Source organism: Crocodylus porosus, unplaced genomic scaffold, assembly GCF_001723895.1.
Source record: "Crocodylus porosus isolate Cpor-Errol unplaced genomic scaffold, CroPor_comp1, whole genome shotgun sequence".
NCBI classification, from domain to species: domain Eukaryota; kingdom Metazoa; phylum Chordata; order Crocodylia; family Crocodylidae; genus Crocodylus; species Crocodylus porosus.
Window position 1 is genome coordinate 25474965 of NW_017728911.1, and position 26365 is coordinate 25501329.

A 26365-nucleotide genomic window follows, 5' to 3' on the forward strand; every position below is an offset into this window, starting at 1 on the left:
CTGCCAGCGGAGGTGGTTCAAGCACCCACATTGAACACCTTCAAGAGTAAACTGGATGCTTATCTTGCTGGGATCCTATGACCCCAGCTGACTTCCTGCCCTTTGGGCAGGAGGCTGGACTCAGTGATCTCCCGAGGTCCCTTCCAGCCCTAATGTCTATGAAATCTATGAAATCTATGAAATTATTGGGCTTATGGTGGCATGACCTCCACTGCCTTAAAGCTTGTGTAGCCATTTATATGCTTGCAAATCGTGCCCAATCATAATAAGATTTTACTCAACCTTCTTACAGGTATAAATGTCTACATAAGGGGGTAAGCAGTAGAAAATTGGACCCAATTGTATTTTACAAAAGCATCTCCTTTTTTTTTTTTCTGTCTCTGTCTTTTTTGTTTATGCATTCAAGAAAAAACTCTAGGGGTGTAAAATAAAAACTGCAGTGTCATCCATGAGTTTCATCAAAGACCTTAGGAAACTTTCAAAATGATTATAATCTTAACCATTCGACTATAAAATATCCAATGACTTACAAAACATCACAACTCAAAAGCTGCTCTGTTGCTTGATCCTGATCTTACATCAGTCTGAACCTGCTCCCAGTGTAGTCAAAGCAAAATTTCCACTGACTTCAGGGAAGTCATATTGGTCCATTATGTTGCCAAGTGTGCACTACACATGCCACACAATGGAAAAAATAGCATTTCTTTTTGCTATCTCCATCAAACACTGGATGCAAAATTAATTATTAAAATTCTGCCTTGTGGCTATGGGTTTTCCTAATTAATATAAAGTCAGCATCTGGCCCAAATTCAGGATTTAGACTGTATGTTTTCCTGCCTCCAAAACAATGCACACTTCCCAGTCAGCTCCCTGCTCTCAATTTTTTGGTAGCAGTCTCCATTGGCTTCCATTTGCTTTACCTCTTTCATCCACAGTCTGACTCAGATGAGGTCATCCACTTCCATATTCTAGCATAGTTTTAAAGAATTGTACAGTTGTGTGACTGGTTTAGCAAGTGATAAGGCAGAAGTTTAAAAATCTATGTTTCCATTTTTAAAAAAAATTTTGCACTTCACTATGAAATACCAGGCATTAATATTCAACAGGAAAACCTCAATTACCATGCGGACTTTGTAGAATTAAAAAAAGTTTAGAATTTCTGAGTTTCTTTATAAATAAATTGCTGAATAAATAAATTATAGTGGTTCATCTTTCCTTTCAAACAATGAAGGAAGTTTTCATAAGAGTGCATCATACTTCGTTTTTGGTGCTTTAATGAAATGAGTGTGTACTAGACGAACTCTTGTCAGTGTGCTGTTGTCACGCTTGTACCTAATCACTGTTTTCTCTCAGACTGTAAACTGTTAGGATTGGTTAGCGTATTAAAGAATGTGTCTTAATTGTAAATGTCTATTAACGTTTTTTCCCCCAAATTAGATACATTGGTAAATATGCAAGTTGACATATTTTACCCAGACACAGCTCTTTTTTAAAGAAAATGTCAAATTTTGTTGCGTACTATGGCCCTGATCCAACAAAGCACTTAAGCATGTGTTTAAATTTAAGAAAGTTATAGTCCCATTGACTTTAAAGGACTGCTAATGGGCTTAAAGTTAAGCACACACTTAATTGTGTTGCTGTGTCAGGGTCATTTTTGGTATGAGTGCCTATGTAAATTTATACAGCTCCCTTTGGAAGGATTATAAAAACCTTGTGCTTTGGGGTTTCAGCCAGCCTCTAACTACTGCAGTTAGAAAGAAACTTTCCTTGGTAGAAGTTTTTCTCACTTCTGCTCCCTGCAAGATTCATTACTCTGAAGCAACTGGTACTGGCAGCTGTCAGAGACGAGCTCCTGAACTAGAAGGACCTATAGGCTGTCCCAGTGTGGCAATTCCTTTGCTTCCTAATACTGTAGAGTACAAGCACCTGTATTTTATTTCTGTGAGCAGCCTGCCGGTGGATAAGATGCTGTTAGTGCACTTGGACTGTTGTGTCAGGTGCCAAACACTCCTGGTTTCTTTGGATTTCAGTGGGAGCTGAGGGTGCGCAGCACTTTACAGGAACCAGTCAGCAATTAACAGGATCAAGCCAAAGTTTGGGAAGCTCTGCTTAAGTAAACCGCAAACACTAACAAACTTCATAATCCCTGGGCTCCCTCTACACTTCATAGGTATCATACAATTAATTGGTTAATTGCACAATTACCTCGAGACCAGCTACACGTGCAATGCATCTGTCACACCATAAGAAGCTGTAGCCAGCTATAAAGTTAGACCTCGAAAATGTTTACTAACTTTATAGCTGGTTGCTATCACACTTCAGTGTGCATGTGTTGCAGGGTCTCCCCCGCAGCTGGGACTCCTGTCAGCTCGACAGGGCTCCCAGCCACAGGGGTGCACCAGGCCCACCCAGGTCTTGGAGTCCCACAACTGAGGGGACTCTCAGCCCCAGCAGCCATGGATTCTGGGTCCTGGCAGCACCCTGTGGCAATTGTCCAGCCTTGGGGGTGCATGAAACTCCCAGGGCTTAGAGACTGTAGCTGCTGTGATCTCCCTGTCTTGAGGAGTTTTGTGTACCCGGGGAGCTGGAAGAATGCCATGGGGTATGTTGGGTGTCTTTGCAGCTAGGAGCCCCTCAGGTGAGGAGGCTCCCAGCTGTGGGAGCTTGCTTCTTGCCAGTTAGGGGGAGCCCAGGATCAGACTCCGCTGCACAAGCAATAAGGTGTGATGGGATCTAATGTGCAATCCCACAATTGTGCCTCCTGCCATGAACATGTGACATGGTGGGAGGTACAAATGTGTGCACTGTGCAGTAGATCCCATCATACTTTTACCTGTACATGCAGAGGGGCCCCTAGATACCAGTCCCTTTTTGGGGCAGTTGGAGTAGTTCGGCAGCAGCTTCCTGAAGGGTGATCAGCTCCCTCCTGACACTGATTAGCAGGTGCTCTTTGGAGAGAGAGGAAGCTTACTATTCCACAATAAATGCTATTCAGGGAATAGCCAGAGAATCTCATGGGAGTATCTAAAAGAATAATAAGTCATATACTGTTCAGTTCTCCTTCCCCTTCCTGTCTTGGTCTGCATTGGCAGAAAGTAGTTGGCTTGACACAGTAATCTGTCTTCAGAATCCACCACAATGTGTTAATATTTTCTAGGTTTAGAGTAAACACAATTTAAAACATTGGTTTTGTCCCAACCTTCTGTAACTAGCTGTTTATAAATTATTATAAATATGTCTCTCTGCAGTAAACCAATTTCTTTTATTAAAGAAGGGGAGGAAAAACTTTTGAAATATATAGATGTTTAACTTGGATCCTAGTAAATTAGGCATCCCTTTTTACACAGATCTTTAGGAAGGAACAAAGAGTAGTTTTTATTTCCCTAGCTCCTACAGATCAGCTCCATTTAGGAAGATTTAAAAGGAAATCACTATATTTTCTTTCTCCAGCTGCTTCAGACCATTAAGGAAATTGCTTATAATATTTTTCATTTAACTTGTCCAATGTATCCCACACCACCCCAAGGTAAATTCATTTGTTGAACTCAGCCTGCTTGCAGTGGTCTACTTTTGAATATTGTTATCTGGCCCTCAGAGTAATAGAAGTTTATGAACAGGGCTGACCCTGGGGTGAATCGGGGTGACCACCCCAGGCCTCATGCTTTGCGGGGCCCTGCGGGCATTGCTGTAGGTGCCCTGCCACAGCCGCTATGTGCTGCCACTGCCAAGCGCTGCTGGCTCTGGGTGCTTGCCACTGTCGTCCCCCCCCCGCCCTGCCAGCTCTGAGAGCATGCCACCTCTCTCCCTAGCCCCCGCTCTGCCAGCTCTAGCTACTTGTTCCCCACCACCACCACTGCTGACACTGCCACCAGCTTCTGTGAGTGGTTGCCATCCCCACTCCCTGGGCCCTGCACACCCCTAGGAATGGCTCCGGTTATGAATGAAAACCTATAGTCAGTACATTAATGACCTGTAACATAAGATGTTATTGCCATTAATGAGGAGCATAAACACACACAGATAAATTGATAGATTGTCCAATGAGCAGTTAATCACATCATATTCTTGCATCATTAAGTCTAAATGGTAGCCTGTAGTGTTATGTACTAGAAATGGCTAAATTTGAAAAAAGTGCCTTTCACCATCTCTGTTAAACATTATTGCTATGATGACCTCTGGCAGTCTTTCTCAGGTTTGTGAAGAGAATGCAAAAGTACTTTCTGCCTTATATCTGGCTTTGCATGCCTAAAGAGCATGGAGTGTTTGGTGTGGAAGTTTGGGCTTTTTTAAGTGCAGTTTGGCCCTTTTGAGTGTTCTTGGGGTTTGAGGATATCTTTAGGTTCTGTGCCATTTTTGCTCCACGTGATTCTTCTTCCTTCTCATTCCTCCCCCCACCCCCACCCCTTTTCTTTTTTGCTTCTTTTTATTTAGTTTTGTGGAATGATGGGAGTCGGAGGCAGAAATGAGAGGAAGTGTTAAATGAGAGGAAGTGTTCCTGCAGTGTAATTATAAGATTAGGCCATATTGTACAAGCAAATTTCAGTATTGGCTACGTTCACTAAATGCTCAGTTAGAATGTAGCCATGCTTATGTTGTAGTAGTTCATTAACATTTCTGTAGAAACATTATAACCGTACACACATTACAAGTACTTGCCACTATCTCCTCCTCCAACATTTTTTAATTGCTATACTCAACTTATTTGCAGGTTTATTCCTGAGCCCTGGTCTCCGTGCAGCACAACATGTGGCGATGGCATACAGGTGCGGGAGGTGAAATGCCGCATTCTTCTCACTTTTACTCAGACAGAAGTGGAGCTGCCTGAGGAGGAATGTGAAGACCATAAGCCACTGACAGAACAAATATGTCACCAGGCACCATGTGATAGTGATCCTATCCCGCACACCCCAGAGTTTTCACATGGAGAAGATGGCAATTTGGTTTATGATTGGGAGTATATTGGGTTTACTCCTTGCTCAGCCACATGTATTGGAGGTATTTTAACAATCTTTTTCTTCCGTGGTGTTTAAATTTAATGTTGTCAATGGCTCCTGCAGTTGTCTTGTACTGATGATTTTCGACAGGGTAAAAAACAAATGCAGCATGAACTTTGAACTTAACCTGTTTATCTTTGATTAATGATGCCATCTAAAGGTATTTTGGGTTCCACAGGCCTCACAGGGTTGTCCTGGAAATAAAATAGGTATGCCATCTTTAAATGCTTGAAGCAGAAATTGGCTCTATCTAGCCAAGTAAATTGCAAGAGGTCTGTATCAGGGCTGAGGCAGCAATTAGTTTTTTATTATCAGATGATAAGCTACAAGGTAGCAGTTAAGTTCTCAGATAGTAGTTGGGTTTAGACATGTCCCTGTACATGCAACAAAACAGTGATGAATCTGCTTAAATGGCCTTTGTTCCTTCCTCCAAATGGTATGCATTTAGTTTTTGATTTAATATTTGCATATCAACAATCCTCTATATTCCAAAATGCTGCCATTTTCTGTGGAATAATGAATGTGGTTAGACAGAGACACGTATATCCATCAATGTGAAGTTCAAGCAGGTTTTTGTGTAGAATTCATTACAGTGCATCTCTCTGTAAGAAGTCTGTGTCTGCAAATAGTTAGGAACATTCCTCCTATGATGTAACCAAATCTCCCACTCATCTTAAGAACATGTTGCTGGCCAGTATTACAAGTGTTGCTACTATATACTGTACTTCACTGCCTGGACATAGAAGTGAATTATGAAGTGCTAAGTGGAAGCAGTGGAATTATGAGCGCACCTGTATGTGACAAGAATGATGACCTAAGTGGGAAGTGAAGACATTTGTACCCACAGAACCAATATAAAATGTAGAAAAGGGCTGAACAGCAACAGTTTGCAAATAGAGACCCAATCTAATGTTCATAGAAAGGTGCCTCCTTTGTGTTCACCAATTGGAACGTTGAAGACAGAAGTTGGGAGGGATGCCCGGACCGCTGTCAACGGGATGGTAAGTGATTGGTGTAAATGGCTCCCTAACATTTTCTTTAATTGGTGACATTGGTCTACAAGGACACTAATGTACCTGGTTAGAAAAGGTGCAAAGTCTTGCTAAGCCCAGTGGGCTTAATTGGGCATTATGACCGCGCCCACACAAGCATGGGCATTTACTTCCCTAGGGACTGTGGCAGACTAGTAGGTGGCACGCCTGTGCTGAGCCACCCACCCCACTGTGCCTGTTCACCTACCAAGCTCCAAGTGCCTCCCTGGGGCACCTCACATCCAGCCAAACCTATTCCTGGAGCATACATGCAAGCCTGGGGTCACTGATGCCACCACCCAGTGGATCTGGTCTGTCTTTGGCCCTAGGCCACCTGGGGTACACAGGCTTTGTAGACCTTGAGGGTGCTTGACCCACTGTGAGAATTTGGGGTGCTTCCTTTAGCCTGAAGCACAAAAAGTAGCCTCCCTTAGCCAGACCAAGGGGACATGAAAGCACCTTCCTCTCCCTCTCCTAGTCAGTTCACCATACTTGGTACAATGGAGAACTTTATTGATTACAGAGAGTAGACTTGGGGAAGGGTAGAAGATAGAGAAATATCACAGAATAACCTTAGAGCAAACAGTGTGGCTGGGTAGCCTTTGATCATACATCTGCATTACTGCCAGCTATATATCTAGATAGTTTCCAAATTCATGGTGTGTCCATGAGTTTCAAGAGAGAGCCAGAGCCCAAGATGGAGGCCCCTTAAATGCCCTGTTTGACCTCACCTGCTATACCCAATCAGGACAGGTTTTGTTGACTGCTAGCCAATCAATTTAAAAACCATCACTGGTTACTTGGTGGAGTGACGGGGGCTCCCACCCCTGCCCCTCATGCCATGAGATCACTGCTTAGGACAGTAGTTGTATAAGAAGAGATGATTGCTTAGTGACCGGAGTGATAGACACCTGAGATTGAGGAAGGGGGACACAGACTAGCCCCAGAGTGAGGAGGAGGCCAGAATGGGATTTCATCACAGGGACAACTAGCAGCAGCACACTTTGTGCCACCACCAGTTGTCCCCAGGGAACGCCTGTGCCACACGTCCTCTAGTGCATGTCAGGTTACCCAGGTGTGGTAAGAGAGGCTGGATCCAACATTAGGCTGGCCTCAGCAGCCTTACTTGGGATCCTGGGGGCTGCAGCAGTGGTGTGCACTACTCTGCTTTTTTTTGCTTAGGTTTCTTTTGACCCCTGGTATCCAGGGATCACCCCCTTCCCCCCACCCCCATGCTGCTCCCTTGCATTGTGGAGAATAGATGAATGTTCAGTATGCATGGCCACGCTCATTTGAACATGGCATATAGGTGCTAAAGCCCAAAAAGATACGAATCACAATATGTGTCTGTATGAGTTGTTTGCAGCTATGGTAATGATGATCTTATTTTATCTATCTGCATTGTTTATTTCAATAATATATTTTAAAGCAATAACGAAAACAGAATTATGAACAAGGAATAAAGGCTTTTACTACCTCCACATTTTTAATCCTCTTAATTTTACTATCTGACCTAAATTTCAGAAGTTATTATGAAGCCTCTGAAGCAAATGATAAAGCTTAAGACTTGATTTTGCTTCCACTATAGCCTAATGAGTATTTTGCCATAGGAGAGGCATAACTAGCAGGGTTTGTGCCCGGAAGGGTCAAGAGAAAGGGGGACCCTGAGTGCCAGAAGAGATGGGTACTGAAAGTGGCAGGAGTCTTACCTGTTCTGCAAACTCAGTTTGCTGCTGGTCCTATCACGGCATGGTCTGCCCACTCCATTTGTTGCTCCTGCCACAGCAATGGCATGAGGCTGCTGCTGCGGAGGGTAGAAACTCCCTCCAGGGGGACCATGCTGGTGCCCCACTAAGTTCACAGCCGGGGCTGGTGTCCTGCTCATCCCTCACCCTCCAAGTTATACTACTGAGCTGCAGTCTACAATATTTGTCCTTTGTGATTTCATGAGGCAATTTGACCCAACCTTTCTGTCTAGATGTCAGTGTATTGAAAACATTTCTTAGGCGTGTACTGCAAAAGAACCATTTGAAGAATGAGCCAGTGTTTGACATCAAAGGTGTTTCCCTCTGTGCTTTTGGGGCTTTGGTGTTATCTCTAGCACCATACACTGAGATATTCTTCATATGTGCTGCTCCCAGGAAACGTGGGAAGTTATCTGTGTTGAGTACTTCCAGAAATCCCTCTGTTCTTATACTACTTAGGTAGTACTGAGCTTGTCCTGCTATGAGTTCTGTTTGTCTTCCTGCCTTAGCAAATACCTTTGAACATATAACAAGCTGCCTGCAGATAAATAGGTTTTAAGAAACCAGATTTTCTTCTTGTTTTAGAAACTGCGCTAGCCAATTATTTTGCTTTGTCTACCAATTTTTCTATTGTGCAGGCACAGAGGACCTGATAAACTTCTCAGTTTTATGTTCAAATCTCATTTCAATGAGATGAACTGTGTACTTCCAAAAAAAAGGAAAATAAGTGTCAGCTAGGTTTGGAATATTGAGAATTAACATAAATAATATTAACTTCTGTATCTAGCATGTACGTAGCTAGCACAACTATTGAAATACATCTCTAAGGATATCTGTATCCTTTTCTTTTCTACCCTGCACTTTTCTCTCAGGGCCCACCTTTCCCTGATTGAGGAGAAAATCTGTTGGGTCTGAAAAAGCTACAGACTTTATTGCTTCTTGAGCAAGGATGATATCTGTGTTCAGTATTAGATTTTCCCCTCAAGTTCTTCCACAGACCAGACATTTAATTTAAATTCTTTCCTGGCCCATATCATAAAAGGAGGTAAAATGCAGACAGTAACATTCTGTTAGAGATATAAAAATTATAAAGAAAATCCACTCTAAAACACATAATCAAACATCATCTTTCTCTCTAATTATTTTTACAAAGCTTTTATAGCTATAGAAATTCTAAATGTATTGTTAACAAGATAGCTTCAGTTTTCCTGTATGATTTCTGCACTCTTCTATATAAACCATTTTTTGGCTCATCATGTCTGTTATTGGATGTCATAAAATGACCGCCTTTGAGGGCTGTTAGGTTATGTTATGCCTGTTATCATAGTTATTACTTCTGTCATCAGTCTGCTCATAATTGAAAATAGATGTCCTCTATGTTAGTCGGTGAAGCAGACGTATTAAAGATCTCAAAGAAACTGCACCATGATCCAAAAGGTTGAAGAATTGACTGTCTGTCCTCAGTGCCTGAAAAAAGTTCAAGAAATTGCGGAGTCAGAAGTCCGGTCAGTGTCAAATTTGGAGTTCTTTGCTCATACGAGCCCTTAATCTGACAGACTCGCATTGACTTATTTAATACTTTTCCTGAGTAAAACTGAATAGGGAATTCAATATTTGTCTTTGTATTCCCAGCATGATTTCCCTGCTGGAAGAAATACATTTTTGCTGTAAGGACATGGAGCGTATGCATGAAGCAAGATGCAAAATATTGTCTTCAAGAAATAATGTCTGTTATAGAATATGCCTGCCAACAAGGGAAATTTTTCTTTATATCTGAAATATTTCTTTAGTGTCACTTCCATCATTTAACAAATCCCCTGTGCTTTAAAGGGATAATCTCAATTTAAAAATTATGAGATATAATTAAGAACAGTTTCTTTACAAGATTCCTAATAATTCCTTTAATTATAAAAGCAATTATTGCAAATCCAAAGTACTCATCATGATTAATATTCCTAATAATATTTGCATATCTTTCCAATTACAAGTAAAGGCACAATGGGATCTAATGCGCGATACACACAATTGCACTTTCTGCTATGTCACACGTGCATGGCAGGAAACATGACTGTGGGATCCAGCATCGGATCCTAACATGCCTTATTGGCGGTGCAGAAGGAGCCTGATTCTAAGCTCTACCTGCACCATGGCTGGGATAGTGCAACTCATGTGATTGCCCAGCTGTGGAGGTGCCCCATCCACTCCACTGGGTGGAACACTGCAGGTCATGTGATCTCCCAGCCACCAGGATGCACCATGTAACTGCACAGCTGGGAGACCACAGCTCATGCGATCTTCCAGCTGCAAGGGCTTGAGCTATGGTCTTCCAGTTGTGGGAGTGTGTGGGCTGCCCATTGGCTGCAAGCCTGTCAGCTGGGAGCTCCCAGGCTTGGGGTGCACATATTCCTGCCCCACACCACCCAGCCAGGAGCTCTGATCAGCTGATGGTGTTCCCGGCTACAGGGGTCCCTGACCACACGTTCAATTAATGGTGTGATAGGAAACAACTACAAAATTATTTCACATATTTTGTGGAACAACTTTTTTAGCTTATTCCTTTTTCTCATGCCATTAATTGATTGACTGTGTGGCCAGATGACCACTTAATGCATGACAGACTGGTTAATTACATGTTAAGTGTAATATGTAGATAGGGCCTTGGTTTCCTTCCATTATTGCCTGGTTTCATTTTAAGATTCTTAATGATGGGTATAAGTGTCAAGTATGCCAAGAGAGTATGTGCTCATAAGCAGCATTTACTATTTTTTATTGTAAGCTATGGAAATTTTTGTTGGTTGCAGATCCTATAAAAAGATTTTTTTAAAAGAAGAATAAATTCAGACCATATTTAGTTGGGCAAGATTATTTTTAAAGGACATTGTCAACTCTTAAAATAATATTTCTGGATGCAGTTATTCAGCCCACCACCAAGAAACATACAAGAGAAGGCATAGGAAGAAAAAACATTTTGCTCATTTTTGTAGTTTTCATATTTATTAACACTTTTTATATAGCTGCATTCAATGTTTTGTCTGCATCTGGTTTTGTTTTTTTACGTGGCAATGTGGGAGAGAAACACGTGGAAATTCTGACTTTGAACCACTATTGCCAACTTCAGATACGATGAGTCATCCTTCTGCCACTTACATTTAGCAATTTCCATCTTCCCTCTTTATTTTTTCTCTGAACAGGGAGGCTTGAAAATAGCTTTTCAGAAAACTCTTTGATCTTTTAAAACAAATTTGTACATTGTATATTTCTTCACACAGCAAACAATGATGAGTGTGCATGAAGACTGAATGATGGGTCTAAATTGAAAATATTCTAAGATGCTTAGTAACAGAAAAATTACCATAATAGTTCATCAAATTAATGTCAAAGCTATTCTTGCTGCATGAGCAGTCTTACTGTGTACATAATTTTTGGCTAGATGGTCTATTATTTTGAGATCATAAACCAAAAACTTTATATATTTGGAACTCAGTTTGTTTTCCAAGTTAACTTTATTAATTTAATGATTTAAGAGTAACTTCCTAATCCATACAGCATCAGAATTTTATCACTGATTCAAATGACAAACTAATATAGCATTATATTTGCAAAAATTGTTAAGAGCACCCTTATACTTTTTGTTTGCCAGTAAAGTTCTAGGAAATGCTGCATCCATAGAGCATGTTTATTCAAAAGACTCCGTGATCTGAAAAACAAGGAACAGGAAAATCTGATCCTTATCAGCTTTACAATTTCTGCTGTGTTATAGGTTAAAACATCAAAATATTGTACTTTGTTTCCCTTAATAATAAAGCCTTTGTGGTAAAGAATTGTCAGGCTTTGTGGCATGAAGATGAATGAAATGACAGCTGTCACATATGGAATTTTCAGTTGTCATATGAAAAGTAATTCTTCAAGATAGGAAATGTGTACTTAGAACCACAATGTATACTCAAAATCACAAGATAAACTGCTAATGAGAATAATAATAATGATTTATTATATTATGTTATATAATTATTATTTCATAATATTATATTATAGGCACACACACACGCGCGTACGCACGTGCTCACGTTTTCAATTCCTAAACCTCTTAGGAAGATTGGCGGTCACTGAAATCAGTACAGCTATGGTTGTATTATTCAGGACAGAATTTGTCTTAGAATAGTAAGTAGTAAAGAAGCCTCTTTGAATTGACAGCCAGAACAAGACACTTGAAACAGAAACAGACCTTTGACACTGTTCCCAGTCTGGGCATGGACACTGCAATTGTAGGAACAGTCATTGTTTGATACACTTGTGTCTGGCAACTTCTTTCATGCTCTTCCTTTTGGCAGAACTGCACATCTGAATATTAGTTTTTGAACATGTTTCTTTTTCAGAGGGACGAAGCACCTGCTTCAGAACCAAAATATTTAAATTAATACATAAGAATTCATTAGATGAGGTATAGTGGGTACTCTGTCTTCAGTCTTTTTGGGGAGGGCATTAGTGTTCTGAAAAACTGATAGTTGTGTTTTGATGCGTCTTAACTTGACATTTTCACTTGGGTTATATTGTGAAGTCATAATCTAGGCCCTAGGTTTCAAGTGCAGTTTGTTTCATTGCATGTGGGTGTGTCTACACAGGATGCTTACTGCACATTAGCCTAATAACACTGCAGTAGCATGTCATGGCAAAAAACATGCTAATAACCTACACTCAGTGTTATTAAGCTAATGCGCAGTAAGCACCGCTAAATAACCATGCACTGGTGCTACTGCGCAGTAACTTTAGGTACTGCACGTTTAGTTAGTGCTTTATTAAGGAAGTACTAAACTAAATGTGCAGTATCTTCACTCACAACAATTTCACTTTCAATAACCAACACTTCCTGTAGACCATGGGCACAGCTATGGGCTCCAAAATGGCTCTGCAATATGCCAACCTTTTTATGAGCCATCTGGAAGAAGAATTCCTCAAGGACTGCACCATCAAACTCTTGCTATTCTTAAGATATATCAATGACATCATCATTTGGACTGAAAACCTGCAATCTCTGATTGTTCAATTTCTGATGGAAATCAATCATCACTTCTCCATCAGACTATTTCTTGAATACGCCAGCACCAACGTTTCCTTTCTAGATAGTATGATCCAAAATGGTAAAAGACAGACCACCATATAAAAGACACCCATGGACCAACATACATATCTGCACAGAATCAGCAGTCACCCTAAACCTGCCAAGAAAACTGTAATATACAGCCAAGCCCTCCAATACCACTGAATTTGCACTGTGGAGAATGCTCATGATTGTTCCCTCACAAATCTTAAAAGGGCTTTCACTCATCAAGGACATTCACACATTTGAAAGAGCCACCTGGATACCATATGAAGAATTGCTGCAGTACAGAAAGAAAACTCCCATGAATTGCACACCACTAGTTATAACATACCACCTCTCCCTATACAGAAAATCCTCAAACAATTGCAACCCACACTAGAAGAAGACCCAATTCTTAAAGAGGTATTTCCAGAACCACCCATCCCAGACTTTAACAAGCACTGAACCTCACCAGCCTCATCACCAGAAGCAAACTTCCTATGGCCCAAAACACACCAAATGGATCCAGACCATGCCATGACAAGAAATATAAAACTTGCCAATATACCCCACAACAGAACCATCAACGTTCCTTGGATAGGCTGCAGAAGGCTGGTGCTAACGGGCTTAGCCCTGCCAAACCTTTTATGGTGACTGGCAACAGCAGCAGCACGACAGCATCACTGTCCTGCAGCACCCAGTGCCACTTGGTGTGCAGCCACTCCTCTGCCACCGCATACAGCACCAGTGTACACTGACCCCATAATAGCCCTGCAGGAGGGAGGGGCGGGTGTCAGGCAAGGCTCAGCCCCACACAAATATTTTCCCCCACTGCTTAAGATTCCTGGATCTTACACCTGCACTTACAGAAATATAATATATCTTATCCAGTGCACCAAATACCTGGATGGAAAATATGTAGGAGAAACCAAACAACAACTATGTATCAGAAAGAGCACACACTGAAAATCTGTCAAAGACAATAATACCCAGTTACCTGTTGGGGGACATTTTTTTTGCAAGAAAACCACTCTCTCCAATCTCTCAGTTCTAATTCACAAAGGGAATTTACAAAACACCTTTCACAGACGAGCCTATGAACTTCACTTTATCAACCTACTGGATACAAAAAATCATGAACTAAATATAGACATTGGATTTATGACTTATTATAATCTGCCTAACATCTGATACCCCAGGTAAGCTATTGTGATAGAAGGCGCCTTAGGTGAGGTTTACATTGGGTGATGTACTATCTGTCTGGCACGGGACCCCACCCCTCAATGAGTCTGCCATGACTTGGTGTTATTAAATGAAAGGGAGGTGTTCAGTGGAGATCCTCTTTCTGGGGGACCCTGGGAATGGTAGTACTCACTGTCTTGGCACAATGTTCTACGGGGCTTTGCCTCCCCTACACCCTGTCCACTTGCCAGCCGAATGGGTGCCACCTGCATGGTTTGGCCTTGCCCAGTCGACCCCTTTTGTTTGGGGACCAGCATCAGCGTGGGTCTTGATGGGCTAGCCTGGCTGTCCCGACAACTATCATCTCCACCTCAGATGCTGACGAACAAGGCTCCCATAGGCTGGCATCCTCCTTGCCGCCTCTGGATGGGACACCTCTAATTTGCTCTTTACCAGAAATAGACCACTGGAGAGGAGAGGAGTATGGGACTGCCTCTTCCCTCCCAGCCTACTACAGGGATTCAGCTTCCCCCTGCTCTGGATGCCGGCACCAAACTGGCTGCACTGCTCCTGCCCACCACAAGAGCCTCAGCACACCTGGCATGCTCTACGCTGGCGTGCTCCTTCTCTTCCTTCCCCCCAGGTCCAGGTAGGGCTATTAAATCTTCCTGCGGCAGCTTTTCTGGCTGCTCCGAATGGCTCTGCTTTTCCCCGCCCGGGGAACAGCTGATTAAACAGCTGGCGTAATGCTGGCTTGTGCAGCTGCAGCTGCAGCTCTTGATCCGGCTCTGGCTGTGCCTCCAGAAGTGAGTTTCCCCAGCAGGGGGGTTGCTTGTGTGGCTTGGGGCCTGCGGGGACTGCCCCCTCCCCTTTGGGAGCCTGTGGGGGCGTCTTGCTGCCACACCTCTCTACTGTTACCAGCTATATTGTTATCACCAGGTCTACATTCTCCTCCCCTGCCACATTTCTCACCTGTTGACTGCCTCAATTTACATTTTCACTGACATGCATTCTCACATGCATACTGGCCTCTGGCTTCTATTCTGTTCCATCCAGGAAGAGCACAGACCAACTGCAGTTGCTTCCTCAGCCTAACAAAGGGTGTTTGTACCTTAAACTTGCAAAAAAGAATATTTCCAATTATTTGAGTTGGTCTAATAAAAGATACTGGTTTTACTCAAAGAGCCTCAAAGATAGCGTGCCTTACATATTCAGCACTTTTCAAGCATAGTTATAACAATTATGCAACAAAAGCTTGCATGAATGAACATCAGCCCCTAAAAAAGGATCAGAATGGATATCAGTGAACATTTAAAAGGAAGCTAGAATGCAGGTCTCTGAATATATCTACTATGGCAAGGTTATCCAAACTCATCAGGCCCTGCAGGCTAAGTAAGTGGAGCGATGGGTCTGGTCTGTGGGCTGGATTGGGCTTATCCAGCCCTATGCATTATGTGCATTGTGTGCCCTGGACTGGCCCCATGTGCCACATGTAGCACACATGTCCAGTGAGAGAACAACTGGCAGCACTGTAGGCCAGATGATTGGGCTTCATGGACTGGATGTGGCCTGTGGGCTGTATCTGTGACACTGCTCCCCTGCCTCCATATCTCTGATCTGTGCTATGTTTGAAATGATTAGACCGGTGCAAGTAGCATCACAAGAAAGCACTGCAAACTTGGTCTTGACAGGGTAAAGATGCTAGACTGCACCAAGATAACTCCATAGATGGAAAGCAATGTTGGTTTATGATGAAAAAGCCAGTATTTATGGATGGGTTGTATGAACCTTGATAGAAACATAGCTGTAATAACAGTGGAGTAAGATCATGTTCTAGGTGCCTGCTAATGAAATATAATAAAGAAGAAAAATCTGTTTTCTGACTGAAGCATGTGAGGCAGTTCAGTTTGTTCTTCCTCATGCCACTGTGATAGCCACTGGCAATCCAAGTGTAAAATCTGAGATGATGGCAGATGCAAATGTTTGAGGGTGCATTATAGAATCATGTGTCACTCGCTAGGAATAAAAAAGTCTCATTACCTGAACCTAAAAAAGATACCACTAGCTTTAGGGAAAAAACATTCCAACAGAATATTTCGTGGAGTCAACTGAAATCAAACGGACTATTAAATAACCAACAAACACCAAGAAAATATTCATGGAGTATAAATGTACTTGATCAAGAATATTGGCATTAATAGTTGTCTCATGGTAGCAAAGAGAAAAAAAATTTAGTATTTTAAGATTCCCACTAGAAACACAAACTTATTTGAAACCTAACAAGCCTTTCAACATAAAAAAGCAAAATAACTTGGTACAGAAAACAAAGGTGTAGCTCTATGAAATCACTGCAGGAGGGGAGGGTAATGAATTTCATAGATTGTAAGGCCAGAAGGGACCTTGAAAGATCATTGGGTCTAGCCCCCTGCACCAAGCAGGAAAAATAACTGGATAATTTCAAAGGAAAAATATTCTCTGAACTGTGACTGCTAAACTCTTCCATGTTATATTAGTCATTTTTATACTGTAGCTACATGTCATTTATATCAGAGTGCATTTGAGTGGTCTTTTATGAAGTATGTAAGTATTTTACAAACTGCTGCGTCCTTGAATTACACATCCATTTCCCCAATTACCGGTACATGAATGAGATTTGCAAATACAACAGCTCACTGCCTCATGTTTCTCTAACCCAGGCTAATATAACTTTGTTTTTTCTGGCTAATAACAATTTGATTATTACTTGTCATTCATGGTTCAGCATAAATGTAATAGATTTAGACTTCAGAGGGAATCTGAGGGCAGTAGTGTATAAAGCCATATTGTATATCTTCTGTAAAATCTCTGAACTTCAGAAGAGTTTCAGTAAACTCTGGTTAATTTGCCAGTCCAAGGAGAATGTAAATAATGGTAGATTATCAGGACTTGATAACGATGGATTGAGGGAACCGCAGCAAGGAACCGGAACAAAGGTGAATTGAACCACAGTGAAGAATTATCCCATTGGTGAATTAAGTAGTTTATCATACAACACCTTTTTGCACCTGTGGATCTGGTCCAGAGTCTTCGTATACATGTGTAGGGTGTAAAGTTATTTATTCTTTTTTATTTTTGGAAGTACTGAGCTCCTGCAGGTCCAGATCTATTTAAAAAAAAAAAGCAGTTAATATCAACTAACTTTGACAACCATGCCACTCTGCTCAAATCCGCTACAATATACATTGGATCATAGTAGTTTTTTCTCTTAATGGTAGAGAGAGGGAAAAATTTTGACAGGCCTATTTTCTATTGTTAATGTCTGAGGGACAGAATGGCAATTCATCCCTTATAATGTCTGCAAGCACCCATGTTCAGAGATGGGGCAGAGCTGGTTGCTATAAGTAGGAAATCCCAGAAATGTGTAGCATTGGTCTGTTACTAACACTGAATTAACAAAATGCCTTTTGTATTTCAAGAGTTTTCTAAAATATTTCCATTATTTATTCAAATCAAGATGTTCATTTTAAGTCTGTGACATGATTTGATATTCAGAGTTAATTTAGTCAGCTGAGATTTGGGAGTGAACTCTATAAATATCTCAGATGTTTTCCTCAGTATGGAGTATCTCACATGTGTCTTATTTTTAAATCCAGGGACGCAAGAAGCCATTGCAATGTGTTTGCATGTGCAGACAAAGCAAGCTGTCAATGACACCCTTTGTGATACCTCCAAGCGACCACCACCCATGAGTCGTGCATGCAACCTGAAACTTTGCCCTCCAAGGTACACTCTAATAATGAAATCACACTGGAGAAAATAAAGGGTTTAATATATCTTAAATCAACATTGACTTTCTCATGCAAGGCTCAGCTTGTATGATCAGGGCCTTGGTTTTGAGGGAAATTTTTTTCTTTTGGGGGAATGGAGGAGACAAACATTTATTTTTTCATGAAAACCAATAACATCCTCATTTATAGGGAAAGGATATTTTCTTTTCATTTGCAGAAATAATAATAATAATAATAAACCTCAGATGAAACTATCTCATGGATTAAATGTAATGTTTGTTTTCTGGAATACTTTTAGGAGCCTTAAGTATAACATTCCTGGATTTGTTTCTTTACCTGCTATGATTTGTTAAGCTAGGGAGATACTGGAAAAAGAACAGAGACAGTTTAAGACCCAGATCATTTATTTATCTTATTCTTTGAAAACGTTTTTTGTGAAATCCTTGTGAGCTGTCTTAATTACTTATTAAATATTCCTAAAGTAGATCCACACATTGCAATAACATGTTTTCCAAAAACTTCTACAAAACGTACGGAGTAAAAGTTATGGGGAGAAGCATGTTTTATAAAACTGTATTTGAATTTAACAAACAAATTCATAAATATCAGAAAAGGTCCCTGCCTCAGATTTATGGATGTAAATGTCGGTCTGTATGCCAACTGGCGGCCGGTGATCTTGTGAGGGACATTTTTGAGGTAAATTCTGGTGCTACATGAATTTACTTATAATAGCTCTTTGTGTAGATAACTTATATATCCCCTTCTTATCTTCAGGTTTATAAATGTAGTTATATTTCTTTATGGCACATGTAGGTGATGTTCTGACCCTCACAGTATAACACTTCTGTTTCTTGTTGGCACAGTTCTGCTTGGATAAGATTTGGTTGGGGCCAGTCCCCTTTCCCGCTATATTCTTCTGCAGGGTTTAACTGGAATGCAGGTTTTTACTGTGTTTTTGGAACAGGTGGCAAACGGGTCCCTGGAGACAGTGTTCTGCTACTTGTGGAGTTGGGATCCAGGCAAGAGATGTGTACTGCCAGCAGCTGGGGGGAGCCACTGTTGCTAATAAGGACTGTAAAGACAAAAAGCCTCACACGTTACAAGCTTGTAACCAGGTTGACTGTCCCCCTTCTTGGCATGTGGAAGAATGGCAACAGGTACAACAGATAATGGAAATGGTTTAATTGTAAGCATTTTTTCCTTTGGTTAGTTACTTAATATGCTCTAATAGGAGTAATCTTGAGGGTCACTCTAAAACTTTAGCTACCGTACCATGGCTGCACCTAACATCATTTGAACAAAGCAGCCCAGAGAACCTGCTTTCTACTCTTTGTAGAGACCAATTTACTTTTGGATGTGATTCCAGGTGTTACTTAAGATCTCAGAAACTGTGAATGACCCAGATCAGACTTAGTCCAGAAAACACCTCTTATTATATATTTTGCGGCTAGGGACAGAAATTACACATAAACCAGTATAAGCTGTAAGACAGCAGAAGTTTAGTGCACATAAACCACTTTCAAAGTGGTTGAAACCTGTTTAAGATAAACCTGGATGGTTAAATCTGAATGGAAACCAGATTTAACTGATTTAGGTTAAATCAGTTTATTGCACATCTGTCCCAGATCCGCTCCAGATTCAAGCTAACTCACAGTCCTCCAGCACCTCCCCTGAAAACCCCTGTCATGGTGGGTGGGCTAACCTTGGCTCAAACTGTCTGCACCAGCTGATCAGGGAGGCATGCTGTGGTGCTCCCTGGCTTCTGGCCTGAACCACTGCAGGCATGTGGCTGCATTTCGAGAATCAAAAGTGAATGTCAGTTTACTTGCTTATCTGTTCAATCTATGCAGCTTAAACCAACCTGCAAAAATTGAATTGGTTCAGCTTTGGGCTTTTTGACTCTGTACTTAGCCTGTAAGTCTAGTAAACTGCATTGAGAAGTATCACTTTATTTAACTTTTTCACAAGCTTTCGTAGCTCCCATTAGATATGCATCTGATCATGAACCTAGCCAGGCCAATGTACAAGACGTTCATCTTTCTTCAGGCTTTCCACTGACTACTTGTACTGGAGTCCTCTGGCATTTATCCCACCAGTTATGTTTTTCTGGCCTGTGGCCCATTTGCTAAATCAATTCTAGCTGGAATATATGCTGCTTGGTTTTGGAAATGGAAACAAGAATATATTGTGAGGGATACCGTCTAAGTGCCTGTGTTAAATAGAAGTGTAAATGGGTGAGGACAGATGTGTGAATATTTATATTTTCCCCATTCTTTTCTTCATATTAGTGTTCCCGTACCTGTGGAGGGGGGATTCAGAATCGCAAAATATACTGCAAACAGTTGTTGACAGATGGAAGCTTCTTGAAACTCTCTGATGAGGTCTGCCAGGAATCTAAATTGTCATCTAGTAAACCTTGTGCAAAAATTGATTGTCCTCCTCAAACAGTTATAGGAGAGTGGTCCAAGGTGAGTGTGCCAGAACCTCTCAATACAAAGAGAACACTTGGGTTTTCTCTCTGAGAAACTAATAAACCCATATACTTTAGGTAAGTCACCACTCAAGGTCATGCAGAGCTCCAAGAGGAGCTCAGTGCCCTGGGTAAGATAGTGTTTCCTGTGCAACAGCATCCTTTAATAAAGATCAGTTAAAAATTAGCAAGTATGAAAAATTGCACAGCAATTTCGTCTGACTATCCCCTTCCTTTCACAGTGCTCTGTAAGCTGTGGTGTTGGCATCCAAAGAAGAAAGCTTGCCTGCCAAAAGCTAACAGCAAAGGGCCAACGTGTGAAATTAAATGGATCCTTATGTAGTGGTCCTCCTACCACCCCGCTTGTAAGGCCTTGTCACATGAATGTCTGTAACAGTAAGTGTGTTATTTTATATAGTGCCTTGCTGATTTGAGATGGCTACAATGTAAAACTTGTGCATGGGTTGTTAAATTAATACATCTTGCTGTATTGTAACATTACTACTCAGGGGGAAAATTGAACATTGCAATCACTAGACTAGCAATAACAGGATTTTCTTATTTTAGGCACTTTTATCCCGTCAGACCTAGATTCTTTCTATGTACTTATGCACATTTGGTCTGATCATTTACCTGATGGTAATGGTTTAAAGGTGCCTTAAAGTAAGTGTCAATGACTTTTACACCCACAAAAAAGCCTTACACTACCGGAGAGGTGTAAGGGGGACCTTAGTGTAAATAAGAATGGAACTTGTGCTGTACTCCCTTGGTGTGCATTCTTCTTGCACTGAGATTTACACTTCCATTAGTGCTGTTAAAAATTACAAAACTCTAAAATCCCATTCCACTGGTGATCTCAGAAGTACGTTATATCCATGCTAAGAGGGTATATTCCCAGTTCTGAGTTGGAGTTTTGAGGGCTCACCAGCAGCAAGAACAAGCACACCTTAAACATACTACAACGTATCACTGTCAGAAACTTATAAATGTTCCAACAAAATTGGGCATGCAGAAGTTTGGTACACCCTTGTCATTATATTGACCGTAGCTACACTAAATACTGCTTGGGCCACTGTATGTACAGTCAGTAGTGAATCCAGGAATGAGGCAAGGCGGTTCAGCCCTTCTGCTTTGACTGTCACACATGCAGTGTGAACTCTGAGCTTGCTACTCAGACAGAGTGGGTGTCTGCCAGAGCTCCATGTGAGCAGTGAGCTCTGAGCTCACCAGCTTGTAGCGGCAGCGTCTGGCCAGAGCCCCTGCTTTCACAAGACTCCGGAGCCCAGGTGGGGAACACTGCTGGTGTTCTTCTTCCCTCTCCATCCTCTTTCCACTGAATTCAGCAGGAAAGGAAAGAAGGGGATGAAGGCAGCAGTGGTGCTAACCCCCTGAGCTCTGGAGTCTCACAAAATCAGGGATTCCTCCCAGACCCCACCTCAGGAGCTCATATGCAGCGCAGCCAAGGAGGGGTGTGACTATACCATCACGTCCCCTCTGAGTCCATCCCTGTGTACTGTCACTGTGAAAGGACATTCAAGACTGTGGATGAAATAGTACATACAGGTTCTTTCCATTTGGGCAAACGTTTTTCTTTGTTTGACAGAAAGGCACTTATGAAGGAGTGGCTTAATGTCAAAGACAGTTTGGTAAAACTTCACTGAACACAAAACATTTGGTTACAACTAGTCAGGTGAAAACATTCACTCTGGTCTTGCAAGAGTTAAAAATTTTAGATGATACTGATACATAAATATACAGGCTAATATGAGGAGGCCCCTTAGTTTAAACCTTGTAAATGGGCTTGTCCAGAAATAGTTACTTGGTTGTGTGTTTCTGAGCTGTGCAAGAAAAGGTTATTCATAAAATGAAAAGAGAAATAGAGTAATTACAGATTTGTACATAATACAAAACTTCTTTCCTGGACTTTGTTTCAGATTATCATGCCAAAATCCTGAGGTTCCAAACACCACTTAAATAAAGCCCTGTGGACTTTCAGGAATGTCCTTGGCATAGAGCTTAATAGAATGCTTTGAGCTGCATATCTATCTGAATTTAATTAATTGTGGATAGTTGAATGGCAATGTGGCTGGTCTGCGAATTGCTTAGTGGAGAGTGATGTTAAAGTAACAAAGTCAGCTTCCACTGTAATAATACAAGAGCAACATGTGAAAACTTACAGTGATTAGTAGGGCATGAAATAAAGTGCTGAACAATATTATGAAAGAGGGCTAATGATTGTATTTTTCCTTCGTGTTCTCAAACTTTTTAGGACAGGGCAATTTATTGGTAGCTATAAGGCTAGAGTCTATCTGGCACTTGGGTATGAAAAGAAAATGGCTAGAGTCTACCTGGCACTTGGGTATGAAAAGAAAATGGAAAGGGAAAAGGCATAAGGTGCTTTCAAGCCCCATATCTCCACTTTACCTCGTATACAAGGGATCAGGAGCACTAGCAATCCTTGGATTCAACAGATCATTCAGGGTTTGTTTCCTCCTTATATATACAAAGGTTCAAGCTATCATCAAAGGAGTGGGTGGGAAGCAGGGATAGGGCATATCCCTAGACAGTACAGCTGGTCAGCTGCAAAGAAGACAGCAGACAACACTCCTCTAAGTGATGATGTAACTTAGAGCCTTATTATACCTTATGCTGTAAGATGAACAAATGTTAATTGGCTTAATGTTGTTGATCTTATTGGAGCAGTTGCACCTTAAGGCAAAAAATCATCTCAGCCTGTCCTTCACCTTCACAGCTGTGACTTGACACTAGAAGCTTGGCGAGCAGGGTCAGGACTGGCTGGGCAGAGAGCAGGCCCTCCACCAGGTCAGTTGCAGCAGTTTCCCAGAGGCTCTCTGGTCTTGCTGAAATGGACACAGTGGCTCTACACTGAGCAGACGTATCAGACATGAGCCCTGGCAGCCCTGCTCTCAGTGCAGAGCTGCTACAGCTTGACAAGACCAGAGAGCCCCAGGGAAACCACTGGGTCTCATCATGCTGCGAGCAGGGCTCCCAGGACTTAAGCTGGCCAGCCGTGCTTTCGGTGCAGAGCCGCTGTGTCTGTTTTGGTGAGACTAGAGAGCCCCAGGGAAGATGCAGCCCTGGAGGTTTCTCACTTTGTCCAGCTGAGCCCCTGAGAAAGCTCCTTGCTATCCGTGCGGGCTGCAGTGCCTGCCACTGCTGCCCAGAAAGTTTCACCACCTGAGCTCCAAGGGGCCTCCACACTGATGCTGGCAGGAGCAGTGAGCCAATCCAGGCAGTGCTGGGAGACAGCATGGCCACTAGGGATGTGGCACTTGCTGTGCCCAACGTCCCTTGGCCCTAATACCGTCCAGCATCCCAACTCACCCTGACTCAGGAGGAGCCACTGTGTTCTGGGATACTGAAGGACTTCAGTTTGGGCAGAATAGCTATCTGGGGTGTCCACACCTTAATTGAACAGGAGCAAAATTAGGCAGATTAGAGAAAACCCTGGAGTGGAGTAACTTTAAGACAAATAACAAGTGTTTTAGGCCACTTAAAAGGTGTTAACATGCAGCTAAACCAGGGATTAAGAGCTCCAGAAGCCACCTGATATTACTGTGTAACAAGGCCCTTACATACCCTGTCAGAAAAAAGCAGAAAGGAATGGGGTGGTATTTTGTAAGATGTTGTACCTCCCAGGTCTCCCACTTTGATGTTTCTTTCAACATGCCTTCCTCAAAACTGTACCTTCATTGCACAGTTGAGCCCTACATTTCTACCATCTACTAATGCTGGTGTGGCTCTTTAGATTAATCCTTATTGTTTAGACAACATCACTGTAGATTCTTTCTATGTTATATGGGCCTAATCCAATCAGAAAAACCTGATAGACTTGGCCTTGGGAAACAGGTAGCACTGTATCCATAGAGCCTGGTCCCTAGCTGGAATAAATATATATTACACCACTGGAGGCAATGATGCAAGTTAGATATATTTTTACCAGCTGATGCTCAGACCCATGCAGGTATTATCAAGAAGGTTTATTATCAAGAGACCAACACCTTCACGCCTACAAGTCCTGATGTTACCAGGGATCCAGTGTTCAAGTATATGGACTACTCTGCCCTCCACAAAATGGAACTTTCAGTTTTAATATCATCATCAACCCCCCAATATGCACATTTTTGCTGTCTGGTGCTGAGCTACTATCAAGTTCCCAACATCATCTTTTACAAGAAATTAATCAGACTCATCAAATTACTTGTTAGCATGCTCTGGCTTGAGTTTTGCATTAGCAAAACTAGCGTACACACGAAGTATTTTAATTTTTGTGTTTAACATTATATTTACTGTGTATGTATATTTGGTTGGAAAACTGAAGGTTTAATCCTGGAGCATTCACATGAAAATAAATATTTTTGGCCCAATAGTTATTAGAAACAGGATGCTACTTCAGTAATTTTAGTCAGCTCAGTGCCTGAAGCAATTTGTTGGATAGTATAAACTAGTTGGTTGAGGGACCCGTATATGTTCATAACAAATACTGATTTAGGAGCTGTGTAATTATGAAATCATGATATCCAAGTTGGTCAGAACTCGTTAGCCAAAACATTGAAAATAATGGGTTTTTTTATAAGCAAAAGAAAGCACTCCGGGGTGTAGTTCATATGATGTATGTATTTTTTGCATGTTTGAAGCATTAACCTTTTGCTTTGTAACATATTCAAAACATATGTACATAATATCAGACGCATGCAGGTTTTTTAAATATTCACATGCTGTCAGGGGCTGTCATTTTATTTCTGTTCTTATCAAGCGGGGTTGTACTAATGGCAGTAGATAACAGCAATGATAGTTGATTCAGCCAAATCTAGGGGTGTGTTACTAATGTTTCCATGTCTCTGTCTCATCTGAGTCTTTCTGCAGTTAGCTGGATTTATTTTCTGTCAAATAACAATCGATTGGGTAACTGGTGAAAACACTGCTTTCTAACATCAGTCTAGAAAGTTTCCTGACTCTGCAGCTGATCTGTGTTACCTTTCCTTGTGATAGGTTATATGGTCTTCCTTCCTGCTGTTTTTCAGGTACCTAATGTTTTCTTGGCTTTGCTCTGAAGATCAAAATGGAGCACACTTGTTTGCCAGTAATGAGTCAATACAGTAAAATCTGAAACAGTGTAGTGATTCTCTAGGCTAGGCACAGACATTACACATAAACCGGTTTAAGTGATCAGAAACTGGTTTAAACCTGTAACAGAGCAGACATTCAGTGCACATAAACCAGTTTGAAAATGGCTGAAACCAGTTTGAGGTAAACCTGGTTGAAAGTAGTATCAGATTTAACTGATTTGGGTCAATCCAATTTATGCAATGCCTATCCCAGACACCTTCCTGGTTTAACTTAAACCAGAGTCCCCCAGCATTCCAGATGCTTTGCAGCCCTGGGTGGGGCTCTCTGCTCCAGAGCAGGGCTGGTTCCACCCCCTTGCTCCCTGCCTGGAGCTCTGGCAGAAACAGCGGGTACAGCAGCATCTGCCTGGCTTCCCCTTGCCCTACCACCCCCTCACCATGCCCTGCTCAAGCAGAGATTCCCCACCTCCCCTCTCCCACAGCATGGACCATAGCTGGCATGTGGTATGCTAGCTAATGCTGAGAGGTGTATGTGTAAGGCAGACAGGACAAAGGCAGAGAGGACAGTGTCTGTGTAGGGCTTTTTGGAGCTAATCAACAGGGCAGCTGGTAATGTCCCTCTGTTCCTTCCTTGGAAAAAGCTGTTTAGGAAGAGCTTGAACTAATGAGAGAGGCTTTTGTTTTCTTCATAGGGTGCTAAACACTGTGTTATCAACTCCCTGCTGGCTCCTTTGCTGGTCAGGAGCAGCAAGGTTGGCAGGGGAACCTTGCCCCCATCAGCTCAGCACTATGGAAGGGCAGGGAGGGCTGCTGTAGTTCCCCGCAGCTTCTAGCCTGAGCCACTGCAGGCATGTCCCTGAATTTTTTCAGTCCAGAGGGAATGTCTGTTCAGCTGCATACCAGTTCAGCCTAGCTGGGTTAGACTAACCTGCAAAGATTGAATCAGTTCAGGCTCAGGCTTTTTGAATGTCTGTCCCTAGCCCTACTGTCTCTCTATGTTGGTCCA

General features: G+C 41.9%; 1 protein-coding gene across 2 annotated transcripts in view; it reads left to right on the plus strand.

The window, feature by feature from the left end:
- Window positions 1-26365, plus strand: part of ADAMTSL3 (ADAMTS like 3) — a 341341-nt gene that overhangs the window by 270168 nt on the left and 44808 nt on the right. For both annotated transcript variants that reach the window (XM_019533694.1, XM_019533695.1), the window contains exons 15-19: window positions 4709-4995; window positions 17665-17794; window positions 18764-18956; window positions 20088-20267; window positions 20512-20665. In XM_019533694.1, coding sequence (XP_019389239.1) covers window positions 4709-4995; window positions 17665-17794; window positions 18764-18956; window positions 20088-20267; window positions 20512-20665 — 944 coding nt within the window. The remainder of the gene's footprint in view (window positions 1-4708; window positions 4996-17664; window positions 17795-18763; window positions 18957-20087; window positions 20268-20511; window positions 20666-26365) is intronic.